This window comes from Gopherus flavomarginatus, chromosome 2, assembly GCF_025201925.1.
Source record: "Gopherus flavomarginatus isolate rGopFla2 chromosome 2, rGopFla2.mat.asm, whole genome shotgun sequence".
Classification (NCBI taxonomy): domain Eukaryota; kingdom Metazoa; phylum Chordata; order Testudines; family Testudinidae; genus Gopherus; species Gopherus flavomarginatus.
The window spans coordinates 29,160,171-29,174,100 of NC_066618.1; the positions used below are offsets into that span (position 1 = coordinate 29,160,171).

At 40.8% G+C, this 13,930-nt stretch overlaps 1 protein-coding gene across 10 annotated transcripts in view; it reads left to right on the top strand.

Moving 5' to 3' along the window:
- Positions 1-13,930, top strand: part of PARD3 (par-3 family cell polarity regulator) — a 658,805-nt gene that overhangs the window by 80,325 nt on the left and 564,550 nt on the right. For all 10 annotated transcript variants that reach the window (XM_050939008.1, XM_050939012.1, XM_050939010.1 and 7 more), the window contains exon 2: positions 2,855-2,956. In XM_050939008.1, coding sequence (XP_050794965.1) covers positions 2,855-2,956 — 102 coding nt within the window. The remainder of the gene's footprint in view (positions 1-2,854; positions 2,957-13,930) is intronic.

Consider the following 13,930-nt stretch of genomic DNA (forward strand, 5'->3'; position numbering starts at 1 on the left):
GAGGCATGGTCACCTGGAAAGATTCACTGATTGCACTTCACACCTGGCTGAGCAAACAGGAAGGGGATTTTTAAAATTCCCAGGGCATTTCAATGGCGGGTCACCTGAGGCCAGGGCAGTAGAGTGCGAACTGATGAGCAGAGTGCCTGAACAGGCATTCTGGGATACCTCCGAATACCTCTGGAGGCCAATTACAGCGCTTTTGGTGGCCACAGTGGCGGAGCAGCGCTGCATCACCAGCACTGCAATCGTTATACCCCAGGCAGAGCAGGAGTACAGCCAGCGCTGCAGCCAGGGAGATGCAGTGCTGTATGTGCCTTGCAAGTGTGGACGGTGAGTAAGTTGCAACGCTGTAAACCCACCACCAGTGCTGCAACTCTCCCGTGTAGCCAAGCCCTAAGATGCGAAAAAAGAGTTAGATATGTCATGTCCAGCCCTCTGTGGCCATAATAGAATTTTTCACTATAAAAATGATCTGTCTTAGAATAACAAATGTAGTAATTCAGGCTCAGTACAGTAGATGTCTGTGGGGAAATGGGTGTGTACCTCTATTGATGCAGTACCATTCTTCTGATTCTGCTTGTATGGTACAAGGATGGGGGAAGTTGTGGAAGCCTATGTCCCCATTTGTTGGTAAATTATGGTATCTTTCCTTCAAAATACAGAATCTATACACATGAGAGACATACATGTCTTGCGTAGCAATAATATGTGAAACAACATTGTTGGGGATTGACGTACTGTCTCTGAAAGGTTTTTTGATGAATTGTATTGGTGTATATAGAGAGTTTCTCTTTATAGGGGCTTGTTGACTGAAGTGCTTGGAATACTTCAGTTTGAGGAGACATTTCTGAAATTTTTCTGTCACCTAAAAAAGCTGTTCTAAGACAGGGCAGTACTTTCATGCCCCATCCCACAGTAGTGGTGTAAGGTGCTCAGATACTACAGTAATTGGGACCATAGAAACACTGATGCTATCAGAAAGAAAAATCTTCTGCTTTACATAATTCACTTGTGTACGAGGGTCAAAAGTTTTATGTACAGCTCTACCTCGATATAACATGACCCAATATAACACAGGTTTGCATATAGCGTGGGTACCCCGGGGCTCCGGCAGCAGAGCTTGGGTGGCGCTTTAAAGGGCCCAGGGCACTGGCTCCTGCGAGCAGCCCCGGCTCCTATAAATCACTGCTGGAGCCCTGCTGCTGCTGCTACCCTGGAGCTGTGGCAGTGACGCTCAGCCGGTGATTTAAAGGGCCTGGTCTCCCCACAGCGGCCGGAGCCCGGAGCTCTTTAAATCACCACTGGAGCCCTGCTGCTGCTACCCCGGAGCTGCTGCAGCAGGGCTTGGACAGCGATTTAAAGGGCCCGAGCTCCCCACAGCGCCTGGAGCCCAGGGCTCTTTAAATTGCCACTGGAGCCCTGCTGCTGCTACGCTGGGGCTCCAGCAGCGCTTTAAAGGACTCAGAGCTCTGGCCGCTGTGGGGAGTGTTGATCTCTGAATTCTCTCGCCCCTTGCTCCACCGAAATGGTCACAAGGTGCCTGTTATCCACCAGGTAATGAGCGCTGGGATAGGGCGGAGGCTCGATCACTGGATGTCCTCGGGAGGGGTGACAAGTGCCCCGAAGGTAGCGATGGGGATAACGCAAACAATGAGTCGTGGGGTTAAAATTGACGGTTTATTAGATGGGTCACAGGTGCGGATAAGGAGCAACTTAATACTAGTTATAACTTGGGCCTACAATACAATACTAGAACAAATAATAAAAATACTGCAATCACAAACAGAAGCTGACCCTGGTACCGCTCTAGGTCCCAGTAGTTATTCAGGTCCTTCCAAGGGTTAGTAAAGGTGCTATTGGTGCTATTATTAAGCATAAATGCAATTACTCGTCTAAGTAAAAAAAATGCAGTAAGACAGTTAAAGATTGCCGTGAGACTCCGGCCAATCCCCCTTGCGTTCAAGGTTTCCTGGTTAGTGGGTTTCCCCTCGCAGGAGCCTTGGGGCGGCTAGAATCGGCTTTCGTCTCCGGCTTATAACAGACGATTACAGGCTCAGTTAGTTAGCAGAATTAGCAGCTAGGCATACTTACACACACAAACCACAAAAGTTTCATCACCACCGGCAAACGGGTAGGCTTCTGAGAACACGGAGCCGAGGGAGACCTCGAGTTGACCAGGCTCGGTTACGGGTACAGATTTCTGCGTTTCTCCCTGCCCACCGCTTGCACGGTGGGCAATTTATAAGGGTAATGACGTGTTCAGCTTTTTGGCCAGGTTTCTCCTAATTAGGAGATTTACAGATGTCTCGTTACCACCCTCATTGGGGGGGGGGGGGGGGCTGTCAGGAACTGGCTGACCACAAAATTTGCCTAGCCCCAACGGTTACTTTCGGGGAAATGCTTCTTGTTTGAGAGTACGTGTATGCTTGTTTCCTGAACATGGAGGCCAGGGAAAACACTGCCTAGGGCTGTGACACTAACATGGGCACTAACAGGGAGCCCTAGGCTCTTTAAATCACTATCGGAGCCCTGCCACCGCTACCCCGGGGCTCCGGCAGTGGGGCTTGGGTGGCGATTTAAAGGGCCTGGGCTCCCCATACCTGGAACCCTAGGCTCTTTAAATCACCGCTACAGCCCTACTGCCATGGGGTTTCACCTATAACGCAGAAGGGATTTTTGGCTCCCGAGGACCGTGTTATATTGGAGTAGAGGTGTACAGGACTTGAATCTGAATGAAAACTTTAGCATTAACTTCAGTAAGTATAGGACTGGGCATATTGACTGTTTGGGAAATATCTTTTTACCGATATGTACTTGAAATATCTGATGGATCCTTTTCCTTTGCATACAGGATCCAAACTACTGGATACAAGTACATCGCCTGGAGCATGGGGATGGAGGAATCTTAGACCTTGATGACACTCTTTGTGACGTAGCTGATGACAAAGACAGAGTGAGTACAGACTGTTCTTAAACAGGCTCAGGGTTCACTGCCTGTTAATATGCCATGTTTCATATTTAACATAAGAACGGCCATACCGGGTCAGACCAAAGGTCCGTCTAGCCCAATATCTGTCTACCGACAGTGGCCAATGCCAGATGCCCCAGAGGGAGTGAAGCTAACAGGCAATGATCAAGTGATCTCTCTCCTGCCATCCATCTCCATCCTCTGACAGACAGGCTAGGGACACCATTTCTTACCCATCCTGGCTAATAGCCATTTATGGACTTAGCCACCATGAATTTATCCAGTTCCCTTTTAAACGTTATAGTCCCAGCCTTCACAACCTCCTCAGGTAAGGAGTTCCACAAGTTGACTGTGTGCTGTGTGAAGAAGAACTTCCTTTTATTTGTTTTAAACCTGCTACCTATTAATATCATTTGGTGACCCCTAGTTCTTGTATTATGGGAACAAGTAAATAATTTTTCCTTATCCACTTTCTCTACATCACTCATGATTTGATATACCTCTATCATATCCCCCCTCAGTCTCCTCTTTTCCAAGCCGAAAAGGCCTAACCTCTATAATCTTTCCTCATATAGGACCCTCTCCAAACCCCTAATCATTTTAGTTGCCCGTTTCTGAACCTTTTCTAGTGCTAGAATATCTTTTTTGAGGTGAGGAGACCACATCTGTACACAGTATTCTAGATGTGGGCGTACCATGGATTTATATAAGGGCAATAATATATTCTCAGTCTTATTCTCTATCCCCTTTTTAATGATTCCTAACATCTTGTTTGCTTTTTTGACCGCCTCTGCGCACTGCGTGGACGTCTTCAGAGAACTATTCACGATGACGCCAAGATCTTTTTCCTGACTCGTTGTAGCTAAATTAGCCCCCATCATATTGTATGTATAGTTGGGGTTATTTTTTCCAATGTGCATTACTTACATTTATCCACATTAAATTTCATTTGCCATTTCGTTGCCCAATCACTTAGTTTTGTGAGATCTTTTTGAAGTTCTTCACAATCTGCTTTGGTCTTAACTATCTTGAATAGTTTAGTATCATCTGCAAACTTTGCCACCTCACTGTTTACCCCTTTCTCCATATCATTTATGAATAAATTGAATAGGATTGGTCCTAGGACTGACCCTTGGGGAACACCACTAGTTACCCCTCTCCATTCTGAGAATTTACCATTAATTCCTACCCTTTGGTCCCTGTCTTCTAACCAGTTCTCAGTCCATGAAACGACCTTCCCTTTTATTCCATGACATCTTAATTTACGTAAGAGCCTTTGGTGAGGGACCTTGTCAAAGGCTTTCTGGAAATCTAAGTACACTATATCCACTGGATCCCCCTTATCCACATGTTTGTTGACCCCTTCAAAGAACTCTAATAGATTATTAAGACACGATTTCCCTTTACAGAAACCATGTTGACTATTGCTCAACAGTTTGTTTTTCTATGTGTCTGTCATAACATTTCTTCCCAGATCTGGACCTTAGCGTCCAAAATATGGGTGTTAGCATGAAAACCTGCAAGCTTAGTTACCAGCTTGAACCTGGTACGGCTGCCACCAGCTAGGAATTATACAGTGCCTAGCTCACTGTGGTCTCCCCAAAACCTTCCCTGGGGGACCCCAAGACTCAGATGCCTTGAGTCTTACAACAAAGGGAAATAACCCCCTCCCCTTGTTTCCTTGTTACTTCCTCCCAGGCTCCCCTCCCTGGACGACCCTAGGAGATTCCCTGCTTCCAGTCCTGGAAACATAAGTACCGAGAGATCTAATCTCTCCCCCTCACCCAGAGGGTATGCAAAGTCAGGCTTAGTAAATCTAACACAAAGAGATTTTCCCCCTGACTTCTTCCTCCCACCAATTCCCTGGTGAGCTGCAGACTCAATTCCCTGGAGTCCCCACTAAAGAAAAACTCCAACAGGTCTTAAAAAGAAAGCTTTATATAAAAAAAAAAAAGAAAGAAAAAGACATTAAACATAGTCTCTGTATCCGGGTGACACTATACAGGGTCAACTGCTTAAAAGAAAAATGAATAAACAGCCTTATCCAAAAAGAATATACTCCAGCAACTACACACATGTAAATACAAAAAAACAATATAAACCTATTGTCTTATTATCCTTGTATTTACAACTTGGAAACAGAAGATTAGAAAGCCTGGAGGTAGAAAAATCATTCTCAGAGCCGAGAGGGTCAGACCCAAGACAAAGAACAAAGAACTCACACCCAAAACTTCCCTCCACCCAGATTTGAAAAAGTCTTGTTTCCTGATTGGTCCTCTGGTCAGGTGTTTCAGGTTACTGTTGTTACCCCTTTACAGGTAAAAGAACATTAACCCTTAGCTATCTGTTTATGACAGTGTCTGACAATTTTATTCTTAACTATTGTTTCGACTGATTTGCCCAGTACCAACGTTAGACTTACCCATCTGTAATTGCCGGGATCACCTCGAGAGCCCTTTTTAAATATTGGCGTTACATTAGCTAACTTCCAGTCATTGGGTACCAAAGCCAATTTAAAGGACAGGTTACAAACCTTAGTTAATAGTTCCGCAGCTTCATATTTGAGTTCTTTCAGAACTCTTGGGTAAATGCCATCTGGTCCCGGTGACTTGTTAATGTTGAGTTTATCAGTTCATTCCAAAACCTCCTCTAGTGACACTTCAATCTGTGACAGTTCCTCAGATTTGTCACCTACAAAAACCAGTTCAAGTTTGGGAATCTCCCTAACATCCTCAGCCGTGAAGACTGAAGCAAAGAATCCATTTAGTTTCTCCGCAATGATTTTATCGTCTTTAAGTGCACCTTTTGTATTTTGATCGTCAAGGGGCCCCACTGGTTGTTTAGCAGGCTTCCTGCTTCTGATGTACTTAAAAAACATTTTGTTATTACCTTTGGAGTTTTTGGCTAGCCGTTCTTCAAACTCCTCTCTGGCTTTTCTTATTACACTCTTGCACTTAAGCTGGCAGTGTTTGTGCTCCTTTCTATTTGCCTCACTAGGATTTGACTTCCATTTTTTAAAGGAAGTCTTTTTATCTCTCACTGCTTCTTTTGCATGGTTGTTAAGCCACGGTGGCTCTTTTTCAGTTCTTTTACTGTGTTTCTTAATTTGGGGTATACATTGAAGTTGGGCCTCTATTATGGTGTCTTTTAAAAAGGGCCCATGCAACTTGCAGGGATTTCAGTTTAGTCACTATACATAGGAATCATCTTTAAAATGGCAGCATTGCATTTTTCTTGATTTTAATTGTTGCTCTAAAATTGCATATCTTCAGTTTATTAAAGGTCTAATTTTAACTAAGCAGCTATACATATAAAACATTATACAAGTTTTTGTAAAGTCTTTTATCTTGCAAAACTCTGCTACAAGGTATGTAATGATTCTAGAACAGAATATAAAACAATTAAGGGCTGTACTACATTCTTTTGGAGCCTTAATTGTAAATGCATTAAATGTTATGCAGGGGCAGCTACTTCAGTGAAATAACCTAAACTCCAGGAGTAATGTGAAGAATGTTTGCTTCAGTTCCAGGGTCTCCATGGAAAAATTGTTATGCTATAAATGCACATAAAGATCTTTATAGACCGCAGCTGCTACAAGTGGAATAAAAAAAGACATGTCCTAGTGATGGTCCTTTTCCCATTAAAATGCAGCTTGTTAGGACAGTCTTATTTTATCTTTTTCAACATCCCTCTTATCCTCTGGTTTATTTTGTACCTTAATAAAATGGACTAGATTGGTGGTAGTGGACTCTCTCTGGAGTGATTTGAAATGTGAAAAACAACCCTGAATATATATATGGGGAGCAGGGAGGGATATACTTGAGAATGTTAATTGTGTGCTTAGGTTATTTTTTTCCTCTTTGAAACTACAACTTCAATGTTAGTGATTTTAAAATAAAAATAGAAACTGCATGATTCAGTCTAATTTAGACAGCATATCAATTTGACATTCACATTAAACTACATTACCATGATGATGAGAAAGTTAGCAATGTTGGAGACTTTTTATGGAGCTATATTTCGCAAGAGAGTACTTTTTTTTTTTTCAACTCTAATCTATTCAATTCATTTGCAGTTACTTTAGCTTATCACAACATGCTGATAAAATGTAAGCTCGTGTTAGCCTAGCTCTAATTTCATTTCTGAAAAGTGGATTTATATTTTTAAATCTTTTATTGATGTATAATAGGAAATTAGTATGTAACTTCTGCTTCTCGATGCAAGCAGATTAGGTAATCATGCTTTGGATGGTGTTTAGGTTTTTCCTGAAAACAACTTAAATTTTGAACAGTTAGGAGGGGGCATTAGGATATTTACCTGTTCAAGTAATCTGACTGGATGAACCCTAAAGACTACTTAGTAAAACTAGTCGTCGTATAAATATCTCTACATTAGATTAAAATTTAATATGGCATTCTATTAGATAATAAAACATTAATAGATGCACAAATACCTGCTTCTTTCTATGTGTCCAAGATCAATGCAGGTTTGAGTAAATTTTTTGTTCGAGTGAGGAAAATCAAAACGTCACAGATGGAAAGTTCAAAACCACATGGCCGTTTATTGATGGGGGATAAGTTGCAACTTGGGCTGGGGAGGAGCACTTTTACTAACTAACAATACTATTAGAACAAGAATATTTACACAACTTGAAACAATCTATTTACATCCAACAACAAGAAATCAAACAATCTATAATTAACTGAACAGATACACAAAAACTAAATAAACTGTGCGCACATTAACCAAATACTGTAAAATACAACAGTTAACCACAATAACAATTAATACAACAATTTAACTTTCATATAGTATATACATAACTTGGTACCAAATAAAAGAGGGGAAAAAAGAAGAAGCTAAGCAGAGTATTTACAGCTATTCGAATGCATATACCACACTCCAGGTGCAGCTGACCAGCAGTACAGACACCAAGGGCATGACAAATTGGTGGAAAATAATCCTAACACGTCACGACGTGAGCTGGCAAAATACGCAGGAGACACTTCTAGCTGGAAGGGAGATCCAGGCCTTTTAGCTAACATGCGGATACTCCTGCAGATCTTGGCGCGAGACATGGTTTTATTCAAAAGCTGTCTTACTCGTGTGAGCATCTGATTGGTCCCTAGCTCCTTCACCAACCAGGTTCCGAGCTGGAGCCCTCCACGTAAACAGGATCTGCACATGGCACACTATCCTTATGCACACAGCACGCTGGTATTTTTGCACAAGGCAGTAGCCTGACCCCTAGGTGACCAGTCAAAAAGGCGGGAAAATGCACTCGGCACTATAATGTAGCACACCGCACTACGGTGTTGCACACGGTACCAGTGTGACCGTTTGCCCGACGATTGGCCAAACAGACGCCGTCTTTGAGCATAGGTTTTTAGGGCTGTGATACTGTGTAATAAGACACTCATTTGAAAATTGTCAAGACATTTGGTGGAAAAACATTGTATAATGGAAACATTGCTATTGAAAAATGTATGTATTTATTTATATATCTATATGTAAACAGTTTTCAATCGGAACAGTTTTTGGTTAGTTTTCTGAAAAATTGTTTGGCTGGAAGAAGCAACAGGAATCTACTTATGAGTGGAGGTATCTAATCCAAACCCAAAAGAGAGACATATTTGGTATTATGAAATGTGATCAATTTAAATATTTTTCTGTGTATTAGGAAACTGTTTGTTTGAAATACAGTTAATGTTTTTAATATAAAGTGCATTGGTATATCTGTGAGGAATTAATCTTGACTATAGTTTAATTTTCAGTATCTCAAAACTTTTTTCTTTCCCCCTTTTGTTTGAAATGACCTTCAAAATAGTTTGAGTCCTTAGAAACACCAGTCTGGAAAGTACGGCATTCAGACTTTCACACTATCAGTCACCAATTGAGTTAAGCAGGTTTTCTGTCGAGGCAGCCCTGATAAGGAGAGCTGTACAGAACTTTAGCCTTGGTATGTGATTGTACAAAATCAACACAACTTGATTTGCTGTATTTGCGTTATTAATAGCACAAAGCGAAAATTCTCCAGATAGATTAATTTGGGTCCACAAAACAAATTTATTTATTGCCTTTGTGTAAAATTACAGTGCTATCATCTGTATATTTAATAATTTATTTAAATTGTACAGGTTTAGGGACTGATTGCTGTAGGAGGTTGCTAATCGAATGTTTTTCACCTGTAAATTATCATAACAAATTCTGTTCCAGTTCATAGGTTTCCAGAGAGCCATCAGATAATATTGTGCAAAATTCTCTGTGATCTCAATGACTTCCTAGTGGATATGTGTGCATATACAAAAAAATACCCACCCTTCTATCCATCTTTTGATTGTGGTCTTTTCAAGTCAGATTGAGGCAGATGGAAGTTGGTGCCACTGTCCAAGCTTTGCTTGTGTGAATGAGAAGGACTTATTCAGGATCTCAGACTAGCACCATCTATGAAAACTAAATCACTAAAAGAAAAACGAAGTGCAAAAAATACTTTTACTCTTCTGTTTTAAAAAGCATGTATATATGTATATAAACATAAAAATCAGTCTGTTAGATCTGTTCTAAGTGAAATGATTACTTCTAGGCATGGATTTAGAAATGAGGCATATTTGTATGTGTCGGAAAAATTAAAAATAACACACAATTCAAGGCCTGCACAGTAATTTTAGTGCTGCTACCAAATGAATTGCTTAGAGACTTGGGGTTTCTGGCTGGTGTAACTCCAACATATCATTTGCATGACAGCTTTGACTTCAAGGGAAGGCTAAATGCAGTATTTAGGCTCACAATATCATTATGGTGAGTAGCGTGACAATAAGAAATAGTGACTATCTCTGGAGTTGAACTACTGTGGGGTATGAGGCATATGGCCGTTGTTCAGATGGTCTGCTTACCTGATGGTAGAGTGGATTTTAAGTAGCTTTGGATTGTTTAAGATTTATGCTGAATGAAAGCATCAGCCTTTCATGGTTTTTGTACTGCTTTTTCCCGAAGTATAAGTGTACTGCTTCTCAATTCACTGCTGTTTTGTTTCTTGTCTTTGGGTTATGCTCATAGAAGAAAACATTATGACAGTAACTTTGCTGAAATTATTCCTCAGTCTAAGAACATGCTTTCTTTGCTTGGTCTACTGTTTCCTAATACACCATCAGCTCTTTCCTTCTGCATAAATCTTCATCTTTTATTTATGCACCATGATATGCAGAGATGCAAAGTACGTCAATATAATGCAGCAAAGTGGCAGTGTCTAGACTAATTTCCATACTTGCATGCTATTGTAGCTGCATATTTTTTTTTTGCAGTTTTTTTTGTATTATCTTTGGTTCAGCTGTTGCAAAAGAGATCAGGGCATTATCTTTTTATTGGTGATTACAAACACCAGATAGGGCACTATTGTTTTTATTAGTGATTAGGAAGCCAGACAAATTTGTTGTCTGAAATGTAGTTGGTGAAAATGAGAAGTTCATTAGATAGATCCTTGTTGAAGTAGAGTCCAGGAAACATTCAAAACCAGAGCTGTGTTAAGTGATCAAATTATTGCTGAAATTCCCAGTGAACTAACAAATTGCATTATACACAAATCCCATTTTAAAGCTGTATAAAGGCTCTTTATCCCCTTAATTAATGTCTGGCCATGTGTTGCCTAACAGGAGAAAATGTAAGGCTTAAACAGTTGCCTCCATTTGACATCAGGTTAAAATAGGAACTCTTGTTGTTTTTTAGTATACTGAAGACATGGTGTTTTGGTTTGTGTTTAAACTTTTGGGCTACCATAGAATATGAGTATTAAAGCTGCTGTTAGGCTACAAAGGAGGGTATATAATCTAGATGTACAAGATTCATGTTTTGAGAAAAATGATTATATTTGTTTGCAGCCAAAATTGTCGTGCAATAGACAACCTTAAACCACCTTAAAAATAAATCAGAGAATTGTGCAAATGTGTAAGGGTCTTGTGGATGAATTTACTGGACTGTGACTCAGGAGATCCAGGTTCAGTTGCTAAATCGACAACAGACTTCGTCATTTTTAGGTGTTTTATGTTAACCCTGATAATGTAGTAAGTACTCTGGACTGACTGGTGCAGTGCAGTGCACTGCACATTGCAAGATTGGGGCCTTTTCTCACCGTTCCTTTTCTGTGAAATGGGTATAATAATATTTGAAATCACGCAGGATGTTGGGAGGGTTAAATTTATTAGTTTGTGAGGTGCTCAGATTCTACACTAATGGAGGCCATATAAGATTCCAGCTAGATCATTATGTTGTATTCTCCCAAATTATGGATCTGATTCTGCAGTCTTTCCTTCAGCAAAATTTCAACTGAGTGTAAATCAGAGTTCTAGGTGAGTAAGGACTTAGAATCATAGAAGATTAGGCTTGGAAGAGACCTCAGGAGGTCATCTAGTCCAACCCCCTGCTCAAAGCAGGACCAACGCCAACTAAATCATCCTAGCCAGGGCTTTGTCAAGCCGGGCCTTAAAAACTCTAAGGATGGAGTTTCCATCACCTCCCCGGGTAACCCATTCCAGTGCTTCACCACTCTCCTAGTGAGATAGTGTTTTCTAATATCCAACCTATACCTCCCACACTGCAACTTGAGACCATTGCTCCTTGTTCTGTCATCTGCCACCATTGGAGAACAGCTAGCTCCATTGTCTTTGGAACCCCCCATCAGGTAGTTGAAGGATGCTATCAAATCCCTGCTCACTCTTCTTTTCTGCAGACTAAATAAGCCCCGTTCTCTCAGCCTCTCCTCATAAGTCATATGCCCCAGTCCCCTAATCATTTTTGTTGCCCTCTGCTGGACTCTCTCCAATTTGTCCACATCCTTTCTGTAGTAGGGGCCCAAAACTGGATGCAATGCTCGAGATGTAGACTCACCAATAATCAGTTCCCTTAATCTGTTGGCAATGCTCCTACTAATGGCAGCCCAATATGTCATTAGCCTTCTTGGCAACAAGGGCACACTGTTGACTTAGTCCACTTTAATCCCCAGGTCCTTTTCTGCAGAACTGCTGCTTAGCCAGTCGGTCCCCAACTTGTAGCAGTGCATGGGAATCTTCTGTCCTAAGTGCAGGACTCCGCCCTTGTCCTCGTTGAACCTCATCAGATTCCTTTCAGCCCAATCTTCCAATTTGTCTAAGTCACTCTGGACTCTATCCCTATACTCCAGCGTATCTACTTCTCTTGCCTCCATCCCATCATTCAGATCATTAATGAAGATGTAGAACAAAACCAACTCCTGGGGCACTCTGCTTGATACCAGCTGCCAACTAGATATCAAGCTGTTGATCAGTACCCATGATCAACACAACCTCAGGGTTGGGCCTTAAATTTCTCTCATAAAAAGACAAAATTTCGTTCATTTTGGGCAAGATTATCACCATAGCCTAAAGATCACTTTTTCTGTAGTTAACAATGTATGATCAAAGTATAAGCTTAGCAGCATCTCGACCAAATTTGGACCAAGTCATTAGTGAGCTTGAAAACTTAGAATTGTAACACTGTAAAACTATTATAAAGTAATGCAATGCCTCTCTTCACCCATTCCCCAAATAGCATTTAACTGAATTTCCATTTATTACCTCTGTTGCTGTCATGTATTATGACCTCCGTCTTTGCATGTTTTTGTGATTAAAATAACGAAGTTTGTACTTCACAATATTTGTGGCTGTTGTGCAAAGCGTATAACACTGAGGAAACATTTGAGGTTCAGATGTGAATGAACAAACATCTGGAATTGTGCAGAATTTGCCACCACTGAGAAATGTTAAAGTTGGCTATAAACAAAAAACCTTTCTTGACGTGTATCTTTCTTGTGTGTTTATTCCCTTTTAATCCTGTTTTCTAAGTTGCTGATCTCTTCACTACTTGGTTTTTGTGGTCACTTGAAGTAAACCTTTCTACTGACGATTTTTTCTGTTTGCTTTCTGGCATATAGTTGCAATATCCACAGCTGCTTTCCTGTTAGCTTGCATGTCTGTTGTGTTTTATACTGTTTTTATTTATGTACATACATGTCTGAAACAATAACCACAACTATTCATAGAGGTAAAATGCTACTCAACCCCAGTAAGGGTAGAAGAATCTGGCCCCGAATGATGATGGAACATTACCTTGTTAAAACAAACTGCAGTATGGAATGATCATGTGATTGATCCAAGTTGCTGATCTTTCAGAAAGGTCTGTTTGCCATCCAGAGGTGCATTGACAGATTAATTGATCATCCTTAAGGTAATATGAATACAATTTTAAAAAATGCTGTTTTTTCTGCTAAGTAGTGTTTGCAAATTGGTAAGTGTGGCTTGAAGATGTACTTACCTATGGAAATGATTAAGTGAATTGTGTTCACCATACTTTGGCTGTATTATATGTGAAAAGAGACCTCTGTTGATTTGAAGTAAATATTACGCCCTTTCCTAGAAAGGACAGATTTTGAGGCCACCTTCAATTTTCACATCTTGTAAATTACTGGTGATAGTTTTAAGATTACATTCTGCTTCTGAAATAAACTTAGAGACTTAGGCCATCTAGTAGTCTGATATTATTTTGCACTGCCATGAAGGTGGGAGATCTGAGTTCAGTTTCAGGCTTGGTCTCTTGTTCCTTGAATCAGCAGGAATTGGAACCACTGTAGAAAACCAGCTACCAGATAGAGAAGGATTTACTTTAGGTGTTTCAATGGAAACCCTCCTGATAAAAAGGTGTGCTTTGGGTGCAATATGAGTGGAGTCGCCACCTCATTCTTTTAACCAGAAAGGGTGACCACAGCTTAAGTTGACCAGATAGCAAGTGTGTGTGTGTGTGTGTGTGGAAACAAAGAACAAAACAAAAACGGTATGGGATGTGGGTGGAGGGTAATGGCCTATTTAAGACAAATCCCCAAATATCATTCTGTCCCTATAAAATCAGGACATCTGGTCACCCTACCACATCTGCAGGCCTTGCAAGTCAGGGAGT